This window comes from Hyalella azteca, unplaced genomic scaffold, assembly GCF_000764305.2.
Source record: "Hyalella azteca isolate HAZT.00-mixed unplaced genomic scaffold, Hazt_2.0.2 contig15527, whole genome shotgun sequence".
Classification (NCBI taxonomy): Eukaryota; Metazoa; Arthropoda; class Malacostraca; order Amphipoda; family Hyalellidae; genus Hyalella; species Hyalella azteca.
The window spans coordinates 66,576-91,359 of record NW_025945377.1 but is presented as its reverse complement, the minus strand read 5'-3'; the positions used below and the strand labels follow the sequence as shown (position 1 = coordinate 91,359).

At 37.6% G+C, this 24,784-nt stretch overlaps 3 protein-coding genes across 4 annotated transcripts; 1 reads left to right on the top strand and 2 right to left on the bottom strand.

The window, feature by feature from the left end:
* The first annotated feature begins 481 nt into the window (after positions 1-481).
* LOC108666908 (dnaJ homolog subfamily A member 1) lies at positions 482-7,751 on the top strand. Its single transcript, XM_018153871.2, has 9 exons — positions 482-570; positions 1,847-2,007; positions 2,332-2,516; positions 3,295-3,460; positions 4,019-4,141; positions 4,323-4,477; positions 4,891-5,009; positions 5,410-5,575; positions 5,974-7,751. The coding sequence occupies exons 2-9, from the start codon at positions 1,876-1,878 to the stop codon at positions 6,110-6,112; spliced, it is 1,185 nt and encodes a 394-aa protein (XP_018009360.1). The 5' UTR covers positions 482-570; positions 1,847-1,875; the 3' UTR covers positions 6,113-7,751.
* Positions 7,752-9,805: 2,054 nt separating this feature from the next.
* LOC108666907 (tubulin alpha-3 chain) lies at positions 9,806-13,589 on the bottom strand. Its single transcript, XM_018153870.2, has 3 exons — positions 13,473-13,589; positions 11,279-11,495; positions 9,806-11,013 (listed from the first exon to the last, which is right to left on the bottom strand). The coding sequence occupies exons 1-3, from the start codon at positions 13,473-13,475 to the stop codon at positions 9,881-9,883; spliced, it is 1,353 nt and encodes a 450-aa protein (XP_018009359.1). The 5' UTR covers positions 13,476-13,589; the 3' UTR covers positions 9,806-9,880.
* A 1,423-nt stretch (positions 13,590-15,012) lies between these two features.
* On the bottom strand, positions 15,013-23,976 carry LOC108666911. 2 transcript variants are annotated; one of them, XM_018153875.2, is made up of 7 exons: positions 23,840-23,976; positions 21,555-21,689; positions 20,714-20,819; positions 19,172-19,246; positions 17,799-17,927; positions 16,647-16,793; positions 15,013-15,438 (listed from the first exon to the last, which is right to left on the bottom strand). In XM_018153875.2, exons 2-7 carry the CDS (start codon positions 21,671-21,673, stop codon positions 15,100-15,102), a joined length of 915 nt encoding a protein of 304 aa, XP_018009364.1. In that variant the 5' UTR covers positions 21,674-21,689; positions 23,840-23,976; the 3' UTR covers positions 15,013-15,099. The 2 variants fall into 2 exon arrangements, with proteins under 2 accessions (XP_018009364.1, XP_018009365.1); XM_018153876.2 differs by lacking the exon at positions 23,840-23,976 and adding an exon at positions 23,520-23,542.
* Positions 23,977-24,784: the final 808 nt, after the last annotated feature.

Sequence of the window (24,784 nt, the reverse complement as noted above, 5' to 3'; positions counted from 1 at the left end):
TTTTTGTAACAAATTTGAAAACAAAAAATTAATTTAAATATTGCTATAGAAAAAGCTTGGCTTATAAAATTATCAGTCATATATATTGATGGGTAAGTAAAATTGTTCAGCAGCTACCTAGCCAAATTTAAATAAAACCTGATTTAAGTATAATTGTTGTTAGGGGGTAATTAAACGATATTTTTATATATTTATCCTTCAAAATACATTTTGTCATTCATATAAAAAAATGAAATGTACTTCAACGTTCCGGGTCTTTCTCGGCACATTGAAACCATGTATCATCTCAAGATGAAATTTCTAAATATGTCGAGTAAAACAGATATAAAGTTCAATTTAGGATAATTTGGCTTTATTTATTGCATTTCAGCCATAAAAATTCTTTGTTTTTACCACACAGAAGACTGGGTTATTGATCGAAATTTCTCATTTGTTCGAGCGTTACGTCAACATGATCAGCTGAAAACGTGCTTCTGGCAACGTAATCCAGAACATTCGATTGCGAGGCAACCAACGGTGTGTGCACGTTAATAGTAGCTCTGTTTACAACTGAAATATACTGTTTTCCTGGTAAGTACTCGATTTTAACAGTGAATTATCTAATAGTATGTTTGAAATTATTTGTTTCCTAAGTTGGTTTTGTTATTAAAAATAAACTTTTCCTTAAAGTGGCCTTCTAATGGCCAATCTAAAAAGCATCACCATGAGTTTTTTTTTTTTTTGCAGCGCATCGACATCGTGAGCCCAGTGTCCGACAGTCCAAGTTGAAACAATGTGCTCAATTTTTTTCAGGAAAATCTTCGATAGTATTTTAAGCAAATAGTTGAATTTAATATATATCAAAACTTTGTTCTATCAAATCTGTTTAGTGAGGAAATGCGAAACTATGTTTCTTTGTGTAGAGTAGTTACGGCCTGCCTGCGGGAGTGTTTCCGATGTATGATGTATCGTTATCTCGGTAATCTCACAAGTTCAACTTTGAGTGTTTAAACTGTATTCGGTGTCTGGTGATGCAGCTTTAATTTAGACCTTTGCTTGTACCTTTTGGCCACTTGTTTGATCTATATTGCTGAATGTAGGTAGACTAAATAAGGAGTTGGAAATACTTGCCAATGCTATTATGCTAACAAAGTATCAATTTTGTTAAGTAGTTAAGGTGCTTTAAATATTACATCATTTTCGAAAGCTGTGTAAAAATTGTGATTTTTTTCCACATTTGTCATCTGTATTTTGTTATTTAAATAGTATCTACTTAAGTTATTTATGATTACTAACATACTAAGCACTCGGTAATCGGTATTCAGTAAGCATACAGGCTGATACAGCCATTAGCCATACACTGCCATCCTACAGTGAGCATCTTCTGAGTTCAAAAATTTGATGCCCTATTCAAGAACTGTTTTGGAAAAGTTGACTGAGGCCACACCTTCACCTTTCTTGTTAAGCTAATCACTAATGTCATAGGTATTTTTGCCCACTATTAGCCTCAGTAGCCTGCAATTATCATATACCTATGTGTTTGATTTGGATGGCATACATGACTTCTATATTGGGAGATAATATAGTTATGAATTAGGATTGTATTGTATGGGTATGCCTTGGAATTAACCCTAAAACTTGGTTATTTTCTTGAAGAAATATGTAATAACCAGAATATTTACACTCAACTTCTATCCAAAGTATTCATATTTTGTTTTTTGACAGTTCCACCTTCTGAATTTTATTTGTATTATTATTTTTGTTTCTGGAGTGCCTTTGATACCAGCAACTTTGGACTGATATTTTTATGTCTGAATGTTACATGTACAAATGTTTTACTAGTTCATTCTTCTTATTTTTTTTTCAGATAAGCCTATTTAATAGTCTTGATCAATCATGGTTAAAGAGACTGGCTTCTATGATCTGCTGGGCGTGAAGCCCAATGCCACCACAGATGAGCTCAAGAAGGCATACAGAAAACTTGCACTAAAATATCATCCTGACAAAAATCCAAATGAGGGAGAAAAAGTAAGTTGCTGCTGCCATGATTGATGTGTTTACCTAAGTTTTAATTATAGGCATACCTTGCTAAACTTATTGGCTTGTTATTGTTACCTATAAATATGGTGTGATCTTTTCAATATTTTATAACTTGCTATATTCATTGTATATGTGTTGAATCCTACCCGACCCTATTATCTTCACTATTAAAGACCACTTTATGCCAAAAATTTCCTAGTATGTCTTCATCTTAACTATTCATAGATGATTCATTCCCTTCATTACTAAATATACATATTGATTGCATGAAAGATAAAAATTTTGCTTAAAAAATTGCATTTTCAATTACAGTTCAAGCTGATCTCCCAAGCATATGAGGTGTTAAGTAATGAAGACAAAAGACGTATATATGACCAAGGCGGAGAACAGGCACTCAAGGAGGGAGGTGGTGGTGGTGGGGGTGGCTTCTCATCTCCTATGGACATATTTGATATGTTCTTTGGGGGAGGTGGTGGGCGCCGCAGCAGAGAACGCAAGTTAGTAACATTTCTATAGCATTTCTTAGGGCAATATTTGTCAAAGTTTGGGTGTGTGTTTGTTTGAATTACGGCTCCACTAATATATAGGGGCTGATTGGGCACGTTTCCATGACAATTTTAAAGGCAGGATATAACTTGTACCTGGAGTATTAGTTAGGGAATAGTAAGGCATAGCAAAACGGAAGAAATTACTGGAACATAAATGGAAACATTAGTTTTAGTTTGTCCATATTAAAATATAACTTAAAATGCCCTTAAGTGTTTTTGTTTACATTTTAAAAGTTGAGTCAAATGGGAGTCCTATGTTTCACGTAAAATGTGGTTGTGAGTGGGTATTTTTTGATTAACAAATACAATCTATTCTTATTGGGAACTGGTTCAGAGACAACAAGAATGATGAATTCAGGATGATTGGTTTCTGAAATGGCTGGGATTATCAAGCCATTGAATAGGATGGATGACATATTGGGTCTAGATTTGTTTGTAAATGTAGTGTGAATCTTTTTCTTAAGCATAAAGATTTGTTATAGCATACAATTTTAGCCTTGTTTTATTAAACTATCCAAGCAATACTGAGCAACTGGGTGGAAGATGTTTGGAGCAGAACTGTAGAACTGGTTGTCATGGTATATATGTATTTCTATATGACAGCAGTTAGTATTTGTATAGATTTCAATAAATAAATCACCCATTTAATGAAATATACAATTGAATGGATTTATATTGTGATTGATAATGGGTTAGTGAATTGGTCTCACAATCGTGCACCCTGCAGAGGAAAGGACGTCATTCATCAGATGTCGGTGACGCTGGAGGAGCTGTACAAAGGGACTGTGCGCAAGCTTGCATTACAGAAGCACGTCATCTGCTCCAAGTGCAAAGGCGTGGGCGGCAAGAAGCCTCCTGAGAAGTGCCCTACATGCCGAGGCACAGGCATGCAGGTGAGCTGAGCAGCAACATCGTGCCAGCTTTGGCCATCCTTTATTTCCAATCACTTATTATTTATTATTTGCGACCTTCTAGTCAGTTGCACACGGGTAGCAGTTAGTCTAGCTTGGTGTTAGAGGTTATTTTTAACTGATGGGGATGAGAAAGAAACTGTCATGCACTAGATGGGATATATGGCATATGAGATATGATATAATGGAACTAATTCTGAAAGAAGGCTGTGGAAGTGAGAGTGTGGGGCATGAGAGGACCGTCAAGGAGGGGATTCCAGCGATCGACTGGTTGTTTGAGGGAGCACTGTGTCCGTAATCGAGTGTATAGAGATTTATAGAGCTTTAGGATACTAAGAGGAGGAGGATGTCAGAAGTGAAGTCCCTGAGGAGTGGAGGGAGGGAAATGGCAAGATGTCTTGTTGATTGTCCGAAAGGTTTGTACTGTTTTGTTTTTTAAGGACGTTTGTTGATATTAACTGAATGTTTTAGTCTTGTAGGTTATTGTACTGAATACATCTTTAGCTGAAAATGACTTCATATCTGTAACCTTCACCTCAGGTGCGAGTGCAGCAGCTGGGGCCGGGCATGGTGTCACAGGTACAGAGCATGTGTGGAGAGTGTCGAGGCCAGGGTGAGCGTGTAAGCCTGAAGGATCGATGCAAGACCTGTGAGGGCAAAAAGGTTTGTCCCACTAACTCTTATGATTTCATAAAAAAAAATATCTCTGTCACTACCTACTGTCATCTGTCTTTTATTATTTATATGGTTAATGCTACATGTTATTTGCGTTGGAAACTTTACATATGGCATGGGACTCGAATGTGCTCCAGATAAAATTTTAATAGAATGGTCATTATTGCAGGTTGTGCGTGAACGCAAGATACTCGAGGTGAACGTAGACAAAGGCATGGAGGACGGCCAGAAGATTGTGTTTAATGGTGAAGGCGACCAAGAGCCTGATATTGAGCCTGGTGATATTGTCATTGTGCTCGATGAACAGGAGCATTCTACCTTCAAGTGAGTCCTGAACACCAGCTTGTAATTTTTGTCGGTGATGATAAAGGATAACTTTGAGCTGATATTGTATAATGATCCATAGGATATGTTGTGTGGTTTTGTCATGAAAGTCCTTAAATTGCGGTGGCGGTGTAGTTGAATCATATGTCATATGGCTGATGAGTGAGCAGGGACATGACTGTGCTCTTCAATGGCAGCTTCAATTCCCTCCTGATGAGTTAGCAGGATTGAATAATAGTCGAGTAATAAAAGCAATGATCGCATTGCTTATTTGAATAAAATAGGGTATATATTGTCAAGTGTATAATGCATGAACAAGATTAGTTGATCCAATCTTGTATATTAACCTGAAAAATTATATGTAACAACCAGTTATGAAAAGAATTTTTCTTAGAATATTGCTTGCTTGACAGGCGTATTGGCAACGACCTTTCAATGAGTATGGAATTAAGCCTCGTAGAAGCCTTGTGTGGCTTCCAGCGCGCGATTACCACCTTGGACGACCGCGTTATTGTCGTCAGCTCCATACCTGGTGAGTGGTGGGCGAGTGGTGTGAGGTTACTACCTAGTGTGAGTGGTGTGAGGTTACTACCTAGCTGTGAGTGGTGAAAGGTCACCGCAAAATGATGACTGGTCGGTGAGTGGTGAAAAGTCACCGATCTCGATCATCACTCGTGAGTGGCAGTCGAATGATGAAGTTTTACTGCCGAATGGTGACTGTTGAGTATTTGTTGAACAGTGAAAGAACATGGCATCTAAAAGTTTCAACCATTGCAGTCAATCTTTTTATTTGTGAAAGCTTAAGCTTTGAGATAGACGTGTGAAATTTAGTGTGTAATGGGTGAAAGGTTCCTTATTGCATGGAAGGGTGAAAGGATGAAGCGCGAGACCCTTGGATATGTGATGGATTAATGATTCATTTTTTTGTGCAGGTGAAGTAATGAAGCACGAGAGCCTCAAGTGCGTTATGGGTGAAGGTATGCCGACGTACAAAAACCCCTTCGAGAAAGGACGTCTCGTGATCCAATTCCTGGTGAAGTTCCCTGAGAAAATTGCCCCCGAAGCCGTCGGTCTGCTTGAGAACATCCTACCTGCTAGGTGAGTTCTTTGCTAATTTGCAGGTGATTTGTATTTTGGTATGGATTCTTATTTTCCTAGAAGTTATCTTGTTTCATAAAGTACCTTAACTTGATGAGTACATAATCTTTATTAAGCTCGACATAATCTTTATTAAGGTGCTCGACATAATCTTTATTAAGGTGATCGTTTGAAACAGGATTCTGAACCTTGGTCAATATAAAGAAGTGGAGGCGTGTCAGCTATGATTAATAGTAATCCTGGGAATTGCCGTATTATTATTATTATTGATGCAATTGAACTTGATTTGTATTTGATACTACATAAAGAAAATATCTATCGAGCAGCAGCTGCTGCTGTTGCTGCTATATACTCTTGGTATTTAAGGGAAAATAGTGCAGTAGTTTACGTTCTTTCAGGCCCGAGGTGATTGTACCTGACGATGCTGAGGAGTGCAGGCTGCAGGAGATGGACCCGTCACACAGACGTCGTCGTCGCGGCCATATGGACGAAGAGGATGGTCATGGCCGGCAACATGTCCAGTGTCAGACTAGCTAAATTAGACTCGTCATATTCCCGAGATCTTCGTCTAATGTACCCCAGACAGCGACTTATGCTACACGTCTAACTGGTCTATTGCTGCTAGGTCTATTTCACTAGCAGCGTTACGACTGTACTTGTGAGCGCTGTTTCTATTGGTCAAAAGATGCACTGTTCGTTAGTTAGTCCTTGGATTTATTTGTGCCGCTGGTCTCATCTGTTAGAGCTTTCTGCCTAATTTTCGTTTCAAGGACTTGCTATTGAGCTCAGAAGTGTTGTCAAACCAATAGTTGGTGCCGTTCAAGGGATGGATTTTGTTGAAAATTCCTGTGCTAGAAGAAGGTATTCCCTTCATGAAGGAATCCTTGGCTATTGCTGTAACTTATTATTGGTAATTCATCGTTCCCTAGACACTCAAGTTCTTCTCGTGTAAAATAATTTGGATCGGAATAGTATGATTTGAACAAGTAATAAATGACGATAGAAGAAATTATTCATTTAGTCACTATTCGTAATGAACAGCTTGCTTCACGGTTAAAGTAGAATTTATTTGTGGAATAATTTTAAAATAGCTGTGCTCGTAAATTTCAGTTATAAGAGCAATTTCTCCAAAGCATCATCGGCGGCAGTACAGCAGGGTTGTATAATTTCGGTGTAGTCCGTACTATAAATCTTGCTTGCGTATGTCCAACTAGTTAGCAATCACGCCCCCCCCCATTTGATACAACCATTACATTCTCCCAATTATCAGTAGATCCTATTGTATATTTTGCCTTGTGTGTAATCTTCACAGGAATGATGCATTAGCCGTTCTTTCGATAGGATTTAGCTGAAGTCGGACTTCAAACAAATGTGTGTAGAAGCTCGCTTCGTTTAGGTGAGCATTCAATTAATGTTCAGTCTGGCATCGTGACGGGAGTTATCTTTGAGGATAAAGGATTGCTTCGTCCGTGGCACGTCGAATTCGTTAAGTTTTTCGCTCGTCAAGATGCAATTTGTTTCGCTTCCTAATTGATCTATTTTTCTGAGAGCGTCAATTTTTCTTTTCAAAATTGCAATACCGATGGTTTTCAGAATTGTTGTTATGAAGCCTATTCTTCCTCCTCTGTTTCAGTTATTCTATCTGGCAAATAGTCTTCGTGTTGAACGCGATACTAGACCAAAAATATGAGAACTTCAATAATCATACCTTCATGCGAATGCATTTCCGCCCTTGGCCGTAATGGTCGTTTCATCGAACTGCTATTCTACCCTCAATAAATTGCACTTGGTCGTCAAATTGGCATCCCTACCAGGATGATTATTCATACCCTACTCGTTCATGCAGATCGATTTTTTTTTTCACTTAAGCATTTTTTCTTAATTTTTGCATTGTGTTAATATACCGTGCATTGATACGAACACCTCGCCTGAACTTTGAAATAAACAAGTTTTTGTTGATGCTATTCATACCTAGATAGTGACATGAATGCTATTCATACCGTTATTATAGGTACGTGTATCAAACACTGAAGCCTCCTGAGTCGCTAATGGGGGAACATGGTCGTTGGAGATGTAGATCGTCTTGTGTGTAATTATTTATTTTCTTGTTAGCCTTCGCTGTATGTTGACTATGTAAGCAAGTGATTGAAGAGCTATCCGTGACTGGTCTCGGTTATGTTTATTCTTTGAGTAACCTTATTCGTAGGAGTCGCAACTTCGTCAAGGTCGGCCATGTCAACTTCGTCGTACAAGTAGACCAAAACCGAAATTTCAAAATTTTGGTTTCGAAATTAATTTCCTATAAACCGAAATTTCAAAATTTATTTGTCTCGTAGAGAGCAGACTGAGGTGTTGCTTCTAAGTACATCTTTAAATCGTTCCGCGTAGTGGCGTCAGCATATTTCCTTATGTTGCATATTGTTCTGAAGCGAAGAGAAGGCAGCAACAACAAGTCATTCTGATGATCTTTCTACGTAATTCTTCTATGAACAATCAAATAATTACTAAGTTAGCAACAACCCTCTCACTCCGTGTGACGAAACCATGTTTTATTATTATTTTTTTTTTTTAGTTGTGTTCAGCACCCTCGTCATGCCCTGGCATGGATGACCATGTCTTTCTTATACCAGTTGTAATCTGAAACATGTCGATTTCATCGCTATATTCGACAGGGTGTGGCAGGGGCATGAGTGGGCAGTATCTTTATCGCTGTAGGTGTGCAGTAAAGAGATAGATGCATAGACCAACGACTAGTTCGAGCTCGCAATTCGACTTCGGCGCGTAAGATGATCTGGAACTTCGGCGATCTATTGTGCAATATTGGTTGTTTGAAATTGACGCGCATTAGTGAATGAACTTGCAAATTAACTTTTGGCCGGCGGGGATATTTTAGCGAGCGGAAAGTTACTGGAAAGTTGGTGCAATTCATTTTTTTGTAAAACATTCTTGGATGATTCTCGCAATTGTAATTACAATACATGTGAACGTGATAAAGCTGAGTGTTCATACGAAACTTTCATTTGGATCAAATCGATGCAATCGTAAATTCTTGATCATTTGTCTGCGCTCACATTCCAAGAGGCTTTGAGATGTTAAAGCTTTATCACTCGGTTTCGTTCTTCCGGCTGGAAAAATCTCGTCTATTTCTCATGGTTGCACTTGCTTGAACGCGAAACTTGTACGTTCTAATTGCACAAATTTATGACGTTCATCACCGGCAAAATGGCGTTCAAAATTCGAACATTAATTTCATCCATTTCACTGGAAAGGTTTTTAGCAATGTTGGTGGGCCGTATTACTTGCCTAGGTATTAGAATCTGGTTTCGTGAGACTTGTGCAATATTGCCGTAGGCGTCTCAACTTTCAGTGAAACATAGACGGGGTATGAGCACAAGCGTTTGAATGCCCTGCGTAGACAATTGGTAATCAAGTTACTAGATGATTTTGTCAAAGCTGAAACATTACCTCCATCAAGTACCCTAAATGGAATCGTGAAACGAGTGAAAGTCGTGTGTATGGACAGTATTTTAGGAAAAACTTCGTACAATTAGCTCTTCCAGTAGAAGAGCAAAAGCGTTCTTGAACTTCACCGAAAGTTGCGGTATCATGCCGCTGGACGACGTTATCTATCCGTAATCCATCTTATAAACCAATTTAAATTCTCTGGTAACCATCTGAATTTGTCGGTACCGTCGCGAGGTACATTGCAGCTGCTTCGGAATAATGTTCCTCAATTCAACGTGCATTATACAGAAACTTGCCTCCGTTCTATTATTTGCCTTCAGTCAAGAAGTGAGCGACCACACCCTCAGCCGGTTCACGATCAACCTTGAATTTTATGAGTGGAGCATGAAAGTTTCTAATTGAAATTAGCTTGTTAACTCGCTATTAGTCTATTCTATATCGTTTGAAACCGCAATGAGATAGGCCACACAGCTTAATTTTTCAGCCTTCTTAGCATGAACGCTCAGAACTTTGTTACTACAATCATGGATTCAACACGTCTTTTATTCACATTCCAATGTCAATTTGTATTTATGGTTCCTGAACTCGCCCACAGTGACCTTTACACACAACAGTATAATTGATGCACAAGCTTACGCAATGCAGTCGTTTAAGGTTGCCTTGTAAAAAAAGCGAGAAAATATATCAATCCTAAGGACGAGAGTGGTACTTGATAAGTAACCAATGCAATGGACTTACGGTAGCGGCAAAAATGAAAAATCTACATGGCACATGACATTTTATTGAATCACAGACATCCTCAATTTCCTCTGGTATCAGTATACTAAAAATTAAATGCATTTAGTAATCATCACCTTCTCCTTCGCCGGCTTCTGCATCTCCAGAGTCCAAGCCGACTTCCTCGTAGTCTTTCTCAAGGGCGGCGACGTCCTCCCTGGCCTCGGTGAACTCGCCCTCCTCCATGCCCTCGCCAACGTACCAATGCACGAAGGCCCTCTTGGCGTACATCAGGTCGAACTTGTGGTCCAGACGCGCCCAGGCCTCAGCGATGGCCGTGGTGTTGCTCAGCATGCACACGGCACGAGATACCTTGGCCAAGTCCCCACCAGGGACCACGGTGGGAGGCTGGTAGTTGATGCCTACCTTGAAGCCCGTGGGGCACCAGTCCACGAACTGGATGCTCCTCTTGGTCTTGATGGTAGCGATGGCAGCGTTGACATCCTTGGGCACGACATCACCGCGGTAGAGCAGGCAACAGGCCATGTACTTGCCATGTCGGGGGTCGCATTTCACCATCTGGTTGGCGGGCTCGAAGCATGCGTTAGTGATCTCTGCAACAGAGAGCTGCTCGTGATATGCTTTCTCTGCGCTGATAACAGGCGCGTAGGTCACCAATGGGAAGTGGATGCGAGGGTAAGGCACTAGGTTGGTCTGGAACTCCGTCAGGTCGACGTTGAGAGCGCCATCGAAACGCAGAGACGCAGTGATGGAGGACACAATCTGACCAATGAGGCGATTGAGGTTGGCATACGTAGGCCTATCAATATCGAGGTTGCGACGACAAATTTCGTAGATAGCCTCATTGTCGACCATGAAGGCACAGTCCGAGTGCTCCAGCGTGGTGTGTGTGGTCAAGATTGAGTTGTATGGCTCGACCACAGCAGTGGCAACCTGAGGTGCAGGATATATAGCGAACTCAAGCTTGCTCTTCTTGCCATAGTCGACGGAGAGTCTCTCCATGAGGAGAGAAGTAAAGCCTGATCCTGTGCCACCACCAAACGAGTGGAAGATCAAGAAGCCCTGCAGCCCTGTGCAGTTGTCGGCCGTCTTGCGGATGCGGTCCAGCACGACGTCGACGATCTCCTTGCCGATGGTGTAGTGACCGCGCGCGTAGTTATTAGCGGCGTCCTCCTTGCCGGTGATTAGCTGTTCTGGGTGGAACATCTTGCCGTACACGCCGCTCCGTACCTCGTCTGCACAAACCCAACAATTGAATCGATTCCAAAAAATGTGATACTTCCACATCGGAGTGCGACTACTAATGAAGAACTAGACTATTTAAAAGTATAGCTTCAATTATTTATTAACCAAAATATAAGTGTCTCATTTGTATCGACTGTGGGATTTGTAAAATGATTCTCTTAGCTATGCATTACAAAACCGTACTAAACTTGTAGTGTACAAGGGAAATGATTCATTTAGACGCCAGCACTGAATAGGGACATGAATTTGACTCACCGATGACGGAAGGTTCGAGGTCAACGAAGACTGCTCTGGGCACATGCTTTCCTGAGCCAGTCTCAGAGAAGAAGGTGCTGAATGAGTCATCACCGCCGGCTCTGTCAGCAGGCATTTGACCGTCAGGCTGGATGCCATGCTCCAGGCAGTAGAGCTCCCAGCAGGCGTTGCCCATCTGCACGCCAGCTTGGCCCACATGGATAGAGATGCACTCACGCTGGGGAGGAAAAATTAGAGTGACTATATGCACCTGAAAATTTGAGTCCAAAATTGAACAAATCCTTCAACTCAAAACATGAAAAATATCAGTTGCAGAATGCACACACATGCACACAAAAAGTATATTTCCACCTATTGAGAAAAGGAAGAATAATAAAACTTAATTTTATCAGATACGAGTTGTTTACTCTAGTTGCCTGGTTACTTTAGAATTTATAACTGGAATAAGACAATACCAAGACAGAATTTTCTCTGGTATTTTATGGTTTCTGTTGAGTGAATACATCTTCCCAAGTTCCCAATACACCAATATTTTAACTAATAAATATATTTCAATTATTTTATATCATAGAAAAATGGTATCAAGAATTATTCATTGCATTCTCATTTCAAAAGAGGGTTTTTGATATCATAAGCATTGCTGTGTCATTGATGTAAATTATTGTTTGTTGTCAGGTGGACAAAAAAAAAAAAAAAACAGTATAATCTGATCAAAAAATCTATTATACAATGAGTTAATTATGAAAGGTCTATTCTAACCTATTCTTTATAATTCCTTCATTACCCAAGACATGAAATTGTTCTTGAAAAAAAAGACCACCAGATACTTAAGTCCATATTTTGGCAAGATCATTCAAAATTTTCAGTAAATTTCAGTCATTTTTATTTTATCATTGCTTCTAAACTTGACTTCAAAACAGTGTGAAGTAAATATTTTTCATAATGAATCAATTGCATTCAGGCATTAAAAAATCACATTTTAACTCTTATTGAGTACAACATTGAGACTTTTATTGGAACACAGAAACCTAATAATTTATATATTGATCTTGAACATGGACACTAGTCACTAGGCAGTAATGTGAAATACTTCAATTTCTTCAAAGACATGTAACACAGTAACTGATCCAATATTTTTAAATTTCTATGAACAGTCAAATTGAGTTAGGTAGTTGACCGCCATTGGTGTTATATACTCAAATTCTAAGCATGTTCTTTGGCTTTTTCCTATGCCTAACCTGCCTCCTATAATAGGCTAATTACTTAATAATAGGTATAATATATTAAGCATGCCAAACTAAATTACATACAATAGATGTGTTATCAACATAGGCCTAATGGCACTTGGTTGACACTTGACAGTAATTTTAGTAGGTAGCTAAGCAGTAGGCCTACCTAATATTCATCAAGATCTGAAATTTTCATTGAATAGGTACAAAGAAATAGAAATTGGAAAGCATCATCAGAACAGAGGTTGTATTTTTCAATTTATACAGAGTTAAAAACTAAATTTATCTAAACAATCTCCCCAGTCTCCAATTCCCACAACCTTCCAATAGCAATTCTGGAACATGCACAAACTGTCTAGTCAATGCAGAGCTGTCCCTGTCATTACTAATACTAGTATAAGAAATAAATTCATGCTGGACCAGCGTCACCAGCCTGAGTCCTACTACTACTAGCTAGCTAGTAAGTCACAAACTTGTCAATGTCAAAAGTAGTGATTCTCCTTACAAGTTACACGTGAGAACCTAAAGTCCAACGCACAGGTTTTTTTTTATACGTAAATACGTAACTAATACTAACAAGACCTTACAGTGGTAGTGAAATACACTTTAAAAATTCTTAAAGTGTGCGAACGAAACCGGCGCCACGCCCCGCCTGGATGGGCGGAATTCAGCTGGACCTCTTACCGGCTAGCCGATCAATGCGTTCCTTACAATAAATAATTACCAAAATTTTTGTCGATTACTACAGATTTTTAAGGTCAATCTTTATCCTTAGCTACATTAACATAGTACAATAATGAGTCGAAAACTGAAATTGATCCGCAAGCCACGGAACGGAACAATGGAAGCAATAAAATGAAATTACAAATTGTCAATTGACTAATACTAATAGAAAGCTCAACTTAGATGTAAACATTATGAGTAATTAACATGATAAAAACAAACATAAGATATAATGCACTCACCATTTTGATTTATTGAAGATAGGCGCAGAAGACAATGGAAAGATGCTGACTTGCAAAGGCTTGCCGATGCTTCCTCCACAATATCAAGCTATGAGACGTTTCGAATTCGCGCCCAAGTATATATACTAACCGTGACGTCAGAGAGAGCACATCTGTGATTGGTGCAACAAGGATTCTAGAGTTTTCATCACGAAAGTTCAAACTTTTAAATATATTAAAGCTTAATTTCTATGGAACTAAAATTGAGTTTTCGGATTAGCGGATAGTTTGAAGTGATATTGATCTTAGCTTTGATATTTTTCTGATAACATTCAGAATAATTTCGGGGTGTGGTTTTAAAGAGAAACCACACGAATTCAACAAACATTGTGGGAACATCAAAAAACGCGGGAAAATACTCGCTTGAAATTCCCAGTCATGACAATGCATTTATTTGAGTTAATTTTAATAAATGCTACTGATAAAAAATCCATATATCATGATATAAATTTATATTACATTGTAGCCCTCTTCTATCAAGAAGATTCCCGGAATAAAGGCCAGGCAGCAAGACCGGCTGAAAAAGTGTCAGAGATGTGATGTCCACAGATGAAATGGTATAATATTGTAAAATATTATTCACAATCAAGCATTATCACGAGTCAAGAACATACGGCTTTTATTTTTTCAACATTTTTAGGTTGAAAATGCTGCACAAAGGAAGAACTCTATTCAGGGCATATGGTTATCCAATGCCTTATATAACTGAAATCAGGCTCATTTTTCTTATTCCCGAGTAAATACAAAGCCATCTCGCTTCATTCTCCAGACTTTTACGATTTGAATTAATCACCTAACTTTGTAAAATGCTGTCAGGATCAGAAGCAGTAACACAAAAAAATAATAATAAATGAGAACGAATTCGGACATTTGTCTGAGTGTGGGGAACTCATAATTTGAACTTCAAGTTTATCGACTTCTCATCAATACCTGCCTCTTATTAGGACAGTACCTAGAACCCTGGACTGCTCTGGACACCATATAATATCGGTTCACCTGGACCCTCAAACGATCCTGGTGATTAATCATCGATTGAACATTGATACATTAGGATTTAACTTATATTAATCATTGGGGACTTCTGGCCAATTTGACAATAAATAGGAACTATTGGACCCGTTGGACATTGCAGTTTGTCTGCGACATTGGTAACGCTATCATAATCCAACTAATAAGACTACATAATTATTGAAATTATTTAGCATCGAACTCATATCATTACTTTGATATGAAACAAGTGTAGCTCAGCATAGCAACCAAGTACGAAGCACCTGTGCGAATGATTCACAATCTTTGATTTGGGTCATGACCAACTTGAGATGCACTTTGTAATGGAAATATTTTAGATACGTGACTGTCTCAAAACAACTAACATTGTAAATGTTTAGAGAAAAGAAAGAACTTGACGCTATCATATTACCTCAAACAGTTCAAAGGCAAATTTTCCTGTATAGACATTTTTTTAGTAAAACCGAATCATGTAAATGTAAAAAAGTCGTAATAAAAGTGCACAACGAGTAAGCTTTTATTATAAATTAATGAACAATCACCATACTAAGACGTGTCCGGTAATGAAACAACCCTGTAATCAAACAGATTTTCTTACAATTTTTTGCAGTCTTTTTAATTTAGCCTGTTTTGCCTCTTTCTTTCTCTGGCGGCGTTTCTGGTTACTTTTCTTGCCGGGTTTATTAATGGTTGTTTGTTCTACACACGTTTCTAGCTCTTCCTCATCAGTTTCTTCTTCCTCTCCTTCGTCATCAGACTGAGGCGGGAGTTCACGGATGAGAGCGGGTGCAGGGGTTTTGGCCGTTATACGCTCGGTGAATTTGGCCTCCGATCTACGCAGCGCAGCGACTTTCTTCTCAAACTTTTTGATGGCTTCCGCTGAGGAATTTTCTTCAGTCATTTCAGCATCGTCAGTCGTCTAGGACATGAATTATAAACAATAATATTAATGAGATAAATTATTGAACTAAGTTTTGGAAGATTCACCTATGAACTGATCTTAGATGTTACATTAATATTACATAAAAATATTATTTATAAAAATATTAAACGGAATGCCTGTATTCACATTATTTGATGAAATACTCAAGGATAATTTGTTCGAATACCATTAAAACGAAATAACTTTGCCGCCCGATTAGAAATATTGCTACACCATTTCTAAACAAAGCACTAGAGAAGCCCGGATTACTATCGCAATGTAAGCCATTGGTTTTGCAACCTGGTGGAAACTTAAGAAGGATAGAGTGATCAATCACTACATCGTTGAGGTTTCCTCCTAGAATGCCTGTGTGATTTGCAGCAATAATAAAGCCACCTGCAAGCCTTGAGATGAATTGTCTGGCGACTTGATTCATACGTCACCACCCATGCCGTCAGTTGTATCCCTGACGTCACCTCCCGTAACGTCATGTAGTGAGCGTCTATATAAGCTCTTTAAGTTTAACACCCGGCAGTCATAGCTCAACACCTCTTAGCTGCATTCCTTCGCAGCCTAACCTTAGACGCATCTGTCACGTTCATTGGCTCCGGCACTCGCTTGTCCTACTCGCGTTCATGTCGTTAACTATACCTTCTTAACTACTGTAATAATACCTCATCGTGCATTAATTATATTTAACATTTAATAATATACCGTTTCCTTTAACTCTTTTTCCTGTTACAGCTTATGGAAATAATAAGAACCTATCGGTACTCAAAGATAATTTTATATTTAATGTAAATATAAATTAATCGACGGATGTCATTTTGAAAAGACACGTTGAGACTGACTCTCGAACACATCAGTAGACAATTGGCGCCCTAACAGGGACTCGAACAGTTTGACATCCGTTGTCACGTGAAAAAAGTGACAAATTTGCATACAAAGGTTGAGCGCTTGCATACGGCAGTGCATGTGCCAACTTCACAGAAAGGTTAAAAATTTTTTCCTTACACGAATATGGTTTTATATGGTCTGTCTCACTTAGTTCACAGGAGAGAGTGAGAGAAAACGAAAGTCATTGCGATTCACTTTTCATTTCAAGAGAAAACAGCGTGTAGAGGAAAAATGATGACAGTGAAGAGAAAATGATGGTTTAATTCTATTTAAACTTTAACAGAGAAGCGCGAATTCTAAGAGCTTACATTAGGACTAATTAGGTGGGGCTGCAGCAAGCCTCGGTCCTTGAGATACTCGGCAAACTGGAAAGACGTTTGTTTGAAGTTCGCAACTTTAACCCTAAGTTGCCTCTCGGTCCACTGGTCGTAGTTCATTGGGTCCAGCGTCATTGCCTGCAAAGTTGGACAACTTTAGCGTCAGGGCAGACATAGTATTATCTATATAATCAATGCACACTAGAATTTCAAAATACTGGACCTCCATGAAGGTAGTAAGATTATTCACGTTCAAGGGAAGAACGCTATTAAAACATTTAATCTAACAAGTCTGAGAAGGCTTAGTACTGAATATTATCATTAATTTAACGAGTCTGATGGTATTAGGTAATGACATGCAACATTAAAGTGTCACTTAATTTAAAACAAGTTTACAAAGATTACTAAGTTCTGGATATCATCATGGGTCTTCTGAGCAAAAAAGAAAGAACACGAGCTCGAAAAATCATTTGAACTTGATTCAAAAGTGAATTCAACAAACTGATGATCTTTTCATTGTTTGACATGCCCAACAATAATATCCTCTGCACCACTCGCTCTACTCTCTGCTTGCTAATAAAAAACTACCGACAAACATAACAAGCATAAATTTCAAAATGTGTATGTAAAATAACACTGAAAAATTGACGTTAGTTTTTAAATCATTTGTCTAGATAAATTGCAAGTTCACCAGGAATTTGAGTGCAACGAAAACGCCAAGTGAATTCATATCGTCATTGAAAACGTATCTGAGACTAGCACATCATCAATTGGGAAAATATAAAAGGAATACAAGTACAGTACGAACAGAAAATCAAAGGATACGCGAACGAGAATTATTTATTTTCCAAGACGATTATATGAATTTACTTGGCGTTTTCTTTGGTTCTATATTCTTCGTTCACGCTAGTTACTATGCAGTAATAAATACCTTATAGTCCTCGCCGTATCTGTCCAGGAAATATTCCAGGCGCTTCACCAGGGGTTTAGACATAACAACCCTTGGTTCACGCTAGATACTATTCAATAATAAATACCTTATAGTCCTCGCCGTATCTGTCCAGGAAATATTCCAGGCGCTTCACCAGGGGCTTAGACATAACAACCCTTGGTTCACGCTAGATACTATGCAGTAATAAATACCTTATAGTCCTCGCCGTATCTGTCCAGGAAATATTCCAGGCGCTTCACCAGGGGTTTAGACATAACAACCCCACGACGCGCCAACACTTTTGCCTTGGCTTTGGTTCTCAATTCATTGACGTTCTCCACCTGTTGTAACAATCATATTTTTAACACCTGCTTCTACTAATAATATTTAAATTGGTTTCAGAAACTAAGCATAAGCCTTTGCTTCTAGCGATAGTTTAGTCGGGTTGATAAACAAAACCTTACGTAACCAGCAAACCAAAAGAAAATTCCACACACTTAACCCTCTACCGCCTGACATGAGTAAGCAGAGTAATACTGTCACAAGCCTACTTCCCAAAAAGGATACGTTCTAGTGAGCGCAAAATGACTTGTACTGACCATACCGCTACGTACAACAACTTTAAAATGTTCTCTGCTCCGTACATACGTCCTCAGGTTTCAACGTGCAATAGTTCATGCATAATTTAGGTGAAAATTTGTGTTACTGGAGAGTGACATACTGCGGTAGAAGGTTAAAAAATAGTCTCATTGCACGTTGATAGAATAACAATAAACAATGATAATGAAACTAAAGGGAAATTCCACACATTAAAAAAATATAACTCAGTACTCACTGCAGTGAGTGACAGAGAGCGCATTTTCTCGTCGACAAAAACGTGAAGTCACGGACATACAGACAGACGGACGGACGGACATAACGAGCACAATAGCGCTTTTTTCCACAAATGAGAAAGTTTCCTTGCACGTTGATAGAATAACATTAAACAATATTTTCAATATATTGGCTAAACGTCCAATTTACAATAAATACACACTCAAATATTTAAGCTTATCAATAACTCTCAGAATAACTTACATTTTTACGAGAGTTTCAATCTACAGTAAAAAATATCAACAATGACTGCAATATAAATCATACCCGGCGCATAATAATAAACATATTTACATTTTTTCACACTATTAAATCTTACCTAAGCTTGAAGTTTGTAAGAGCCAACTTAAAATTGCTATAGTAATAAAATTTAAACTGGATCTCTATGATTGATGGATTATTCATGTTCTAGGTAGGAATAGCAGTAAAACTAACCAGACAAAAGTACACGAATGTGCAAGGATTACTAAGGTATAGATTAAACCCATCGCTCATAAGGAAATATTGTCTTGTTTATATAGGAACAAGTAACATTGCAGGAATGAAGAAAATTAATTGCTTATTCCTATTCTAAGTATAGCCTAGAATAGGCAATGTCAGGACGGTGTGGTGATAACTTCATTTAAATTTTTTGTCTACAGATCCTTCTTAATTGACCACATTAATATAAGGTCGTAGATATAATATAATATATAGAGTGGACGACACTTACAAGTCTGTTATCTGTGCTCTTCTCTGGCTGGGGCTGCGGCTTCTTAGTTAGCCGCTCTCCCATGCCTTCAATAAACTGCAAAAAAAATTATATCGGATAAAACATTGAAGGCAGTAAGCAAGGAAGATGTCATGTGTGGAGAAGGATTTATTTAGTCTATATGTAATATTGGAAGAAGTTAGCAGGGATGATTTCATGTATACCAGTATATGAAGAGCTGCAGATAAACAATTTGCAAATCAATAGTAAAACATTTTGAAATAATTTGCATTGAAATAATAAAATCAGATGTTTTTTACTAAATCAAATGTCATTTTGCTTGCTCCTGCTTTTTAATTAAGAAATTATGGGTTAGAAGGGATTTCAAGACCACAATGCAGCATTTAAAATAAGGTGTTTTATAGTTTAGTTAGCAAATTATAGTTAACATAGTCAACTGGTGGAAATTAAAATGCCTATAGAGCTGACAACTTACCCAATTGAAAATATATTGCTTTATTTGAGTGATTTAACAAAATGCAAAACAATATAATAATAGGTACAAAATTTTGAATTTCAAATCATTCAATGTATCTAAGATGGATTATTATTAATATTAGAATTACCTATAGTATTATAATATTGTTCAATAGCAATAAATCATTTCCAAGGCACTCTAGGAACAATTCGAAGCAAGTTGCAAGAGCGTCACAGCTGATGTCATGCATTACAAAGTTTGTTTGTGAATTATGTAAATATTTATTCTCTAAGAGCTAGTCAACCTAAGTAAATTTGGACAGTTGGCTTCCAATAACATCAAAGAATTCATATTTCTTGCTTGGTCTGAATATTTATTTATTATTTTATAATATTTATTTATTATATTTATTATCATATTTCTGAACAACATAGCAAGCAATGCCAGGCAAGAATATGTAACTATTTATAATATAAACAACACATTATTTTGAAGATTAATTTATTTCTGCAAGCAATAAGCATTTTCAGCAACCAAGCCTCTATTCAGGTCTTTTATCCATGTATTTATCTCTTATCATCCTACATGAAATTATTCCATAGAGTAAATTCTTATTGCATTTTCAAATTTCAATTATGTGTTTTATTTTCACTAAATCATGTTACTTAATAGCACTGTGATTATCTCCACAACCTACGACTTTAAGTGGTCAATAACTTAACTTGTAAACATTATATCCATTTTGCTAAAATATTACATATTAATTTGCTATTTATTTAAGCTTTTTACCTTAGGTCTCTTCTAACCTGCTCCTTCATTATCTATGGAGCAGGTTATGAACTTGTCATTATCTAAAAAGCTGTGACCAATTAAATCTTAAAAATAGCTTGCACAAGTTTATGGTATAAGGAGCTTGAGGACCCCTGACATAGATATATATTTAAAAATTTGTACTGAAAATTATCAACAAACTAGTAACTGAAAATAGAATAATTGACCAAATATATTAAGGTTTCCTCAAAATATGAGAGTAAGTAAATAAAAAAAAACATTTTTCCAAGGCAAATAATGGAAGTTAGCCTCACCATCTTCTTGTCTGGCTTAAAATGCGTTTTTAGGTTTGCGACAAGACCCCCTTGCTCGACACGGGTCATTAAACACTGGCCTCCGGTTCCAGCTTCCAGACCAATCCTGGAATGTGCAAAGAATTGTGTAAGTACACAAAGGTCATTTACGATCAGAATTTTGGCTTATTACAAATATTAGAAACTGCAAGCTGAAGGATTGCAAACTTGTTGATATTAAAATTTGTATGTATGTATAGTGTGCTTCAAAATTTAAAGCATACACCTAAATATTAGACTAATCACGGCAGTGATTTTCATACATAAATTGCTAGTTATTGGCATGAAATATTGGCAAATAAAAGTAATGCATCATGCATGCTAACTGTTTCAACAAAACATTTTGTACACTAATGTGGACTTGAGGGTTAGCTTTACAAGTTTAAGCATCAGTATCATTATATTGCTTATTAAACATTTAAATTTATAAGGAAAGTATCATAGATGTCAATTCAAATAGCAGGAACCTCCAAAAATTTTTTATCTCAATAAACTTATAAAGTAGAATCCTGCAAATTACCATGTCTTCATGCATCAAAAATTAAGATAATCTCATCACTGGACCTTGTATGGATATTAAATCCACCTTAAGGCAGCATTTTGAACAATATTGAAGAACTGTTTTAACAAGACTAAAAAGCCTCAAGATCTCACAAGTTGGTGATTATGGACATAGCAGAGCCTGTACATATGGTATATCAAATTGTACATAACTCGGCTAGAAATTTTTTTTAATGAATAGTATAGGATAAAAACTTAACTGAGAATTTTGATTTGGAAAGTGTTAAGATTCCTGACTCACTGAGGCAGACCACTGGTCTTTTGATGTCTTTTGCGTCTTGTGACCCGCTTACGGTTTTTTAGCACTTGGAAGCTGCCCACCTTCCTTTTCCGGCGCTTGACAGAAGCTGGTTGCCCCATAACTTCTAGGTGCTAACTGGAAAAGTACAATACAATAATAAAATAAGATTCATAAATAACATCAGAATTGCTCATGTAGAGAAAGTGTGGCTGTGTAAAATTTCAGTTCCTGGAAAAATCTGGTGTTCCAGTTTGGAAACCACTCCTAATATCGATTGTTCCTAATATCCATTGTTCATGAGAATTAATATAAGAAATTGGCAAATTATTAATTATGTTAAAAAATAAGGAGATGTTTATTTGATGGGAATTTTAGTTAGCATTAGTTATAAGACTCACAGTCACAGCAAAATCATATTGAAAACAATAGTGTGTACTGTGTATTACATATTAAGAATTGAAATAGCAGGAAAATCCTACAGCACCACAATGAAAAGTTTGGCAATTCACTGAATTGGCAACTGTTTTGCATAGCGGTAAAAGAGAACATTTTTTGTTGCCCCTTTCTCAGATTTATTTTTTAGTCCCACAATTAAACAAATAAGTATCTTGAAGACCAGCATTTTCATACATGAGAATTGATTAAAATATCAAGTTGATGAGGAAATTAAAAATAAACAGATTTTAAAAATCTCTGGTTTGGAGGTTTGCTACTAGCCTACTAGGTTGTGCTGCCAAGATGGCAAATCATTGTTTCAGGCCCAAGGCAGTTTGCCAAATGATTAGGTTTTTTGTCATTTGTCAAAAATACATGTATAAATAAATTTTTGATGAGAAAATTGCCAGCAAGATCTACTAAAGACATAAATTTTCATGCAGATATGTTTCCAAAGATCTTGTTAATTATATGTTTTTTGGGGTGTAGATTAAGAATCTGAAATCCGCTTTTGGCGGTCGGCATCGGTAATTTTTAATGGAACCTGTTCCTAACTGGACCTAACCTGCAAGGTTTTCGTTGATTGGCTAGGTTCTTCCGGCCGCCGGATGGACTCCAAACATAGAAAAAACCTATTGCCATTGGCTAGGTTTTTCCGGCCGCTGGACAGACTCCAAGCATAGAAAAAACCTAGCCGATCAACGAAAACCTGGCAGGTTAGGTCCAGTTAGGAACAGGTTCCATTAAAAATTTCCGATGCCGACCGCCAAAAAACAAATTTTAGATTCTTAATCTACATCCCCAAAAACATATAATTAAAAAACACCCTTTTTTATGCACTTAATCTAAAGTAATACCAATCTTGCCCCCAGACCCAGAGCAGAGGTGGGCGTGGGACTGGGGCACTGGGGGCCCACTGGGCCCTGTGCCATGTTGACGATGGTGGACTGGTGGACTGTGGCAGTGGTACTGGATTATGGTCACTGGAGTTGGCATAAGCCAACTGGGAGTGGGGACTGCCCCCGGACTGGGGATGGGCTTTTGGCTTTTGCCAATCTCCAGTTTGAGGTTTTTTTTGGGGATAGGCTTTTGACAATTTTTTTAATGGATGGGGCAGGCTGCGGGGGGACTGGAGACTGGGGAGCCAAAGTATGGTCTGACAAGTCAGAAGTCACCAATTACAACGCCAAAGATCATCAAATATTTGCGCACTTTCACGCCCCTTCGCCCCATGAGTCATGAGGGCCTCTTCAAGAGGCCCTCTTGGCCTCATCTGGAAATTCAGGATTAGCCTAATAGCTAACAAAGATTTTGAATGAAAAATAGGTAGGTACATTGCAAAATTTCATTCTACCAACAAGCAACAATAATATCAGAAAGCTACCTGACTAAGTAACCTGTCACCTGAGGCTGATGAGGTCATGAGGAAATTCTAAAAATTGATTAAAATATAGTGAAAGATCAAAATTTAACACGTTGACTAAGATTGCTTCATCTTGTACCTACTATTATTTCATTTTTTGTACCTACTTTTTTTAAGCAGGGTTGCCAGACGGTCATTTTTTCCGGACAAATTCCGTGATTTAGTTTTTCTCAATTGCGTTGGCCGGCTAAAATTTATGATAGGGGTACTTCCTAATTAAATTTTAAATACTGCAAAAAGAAAATAAATGGAATTTTTATAGCGGAACCTACAAATAAATAGTATACATTGAATTATCGGCCTTTTTTCTTCTCGGATTTGGCCGATTTTGGCCAACCTGAATTATGTACCACTACCTCCTGGAGAAATACATTCCGTGGTACGCATATGTACCAATACGTAGTCAACGTGTTAATAGAAAACTTACCGAAATTTTTAAATGGAAGTGTGCAAGCTGTAGAAGTCAGTACAACCGTTTATGCAGCTTTCCTTTCCTGATTCCTCAAGCGCACCGCGTACACTACCTTCTTCCTGTAAATATCAAAGTCTTGTATTGTGATTAAGGTCAGATAACATAAATGCCGGATCGGAAAGCAGGAGTCGAACAAGAAATGGTTCAGCAGTAACATAATTTCAATTTAAAATCATGCTCAAATAATTATGTTGACAAGTTTGGGTGGTTATTTCAATAGCATCGGAATCTCAAAATATATTATTACTCCACCAAGGCACCAAGCATCTATCATAAACCTATGCTCAAAAAAAGACGCCTGTTCAAATTTGTTAGGATGACAGTAGATTATGTGTTTAAAAATTACTTTTCAAAGACAACACTTCTAAAGAGGTGAGTGTCTCCGATGGTACATATGTAAATTAATTTCTTATTTCATTATGATATATTTTCAAAAATGATTTTTATTTTTTATGTATGAATATCTATAATTTTTTTTCAATTGATTCATGCATTGTCTCCGATTTGATGCTAGCGTGCAAAATTTCACATAGATTGGACAGGTAGAAGGGTGTTAAATATATCGATTATAAGAATTGTAGCAGACAAACAAACAACAAGTTAAACAAAAAAGTTAAACAACAAGAAGTGAAGTTAAAGAGAAGTGTTGTAAAAAGTAAACTCATGCCTTGGCTGACTATAGAACTTTATTAGAAATAAAACGCATCGTCAAATGAATTGGTTCATTCGATATTTTGGAAAAGGTTTACAGTAAAATGACGCTCCTCTAAACCATTATATCAAGTGGATAAAGTTGGTGGTTCAGCCCAGTGATTAAAGGTCAGATTATCCAGAATCGGCACGGAGACCGGGCGGTTAAGCAAAGAAATTTGAAGCAGTGAGTTGCGAGTTCGAGCCCGC

Coding starts and splice junctions, on each gene's coding strand:
- LOC108666908 (XM_018153871.2), top strand. CDS start 1,876: ATGGTTAAAGAGACTGGCTTCTATGATCTGCTGGGCGTGAAGCCCAAT. Junction 4,142..4,322: donor AGACCTGTGAGGGCAAAAAG/GTTTGTCCCACT, acceptor TCATTATTGCAG/GTTGTGCGTGAACGCAAGAT. Junction 5,576..5,973: donor GAGAACATCCTACCTGCTAG/GTGAGTTCTTTG, acceptor ACGTTCTTTCAG/GCCCGAGGTGATTGTACCTG.
- LOC108666907 (XM_018153870.2), bottom strand. Junction 11,014..11,278: donor CCTCGAACCTTCCGTCATCG/GTGAGTCAAATT, acceptor GGGTTTGTGCAG/ACGAGGTACGGAGCGGCGTG.
- LOC108666911 (XM_018153875.2), bottom strand. CDS start 21,673: ATGGGGCAACCAGCTTCTGTCAAGCGCCGGAAAAGGAAGGTGGGCAGC. Junction 19,247..20,713: donor TTAAGCCAGACAAGAAGATG/GTGAGGCTAACT, acceptor TTTTTTTTGCAG/TTTATTGAAGGCATGGGAGA. Junction 16,794..17,798: donor GATACGGCGAGGACTATAAG/GTATTTATTACT, acceptor CCAACTTTGCAG/GCAATGACGCTGGACCCAAT.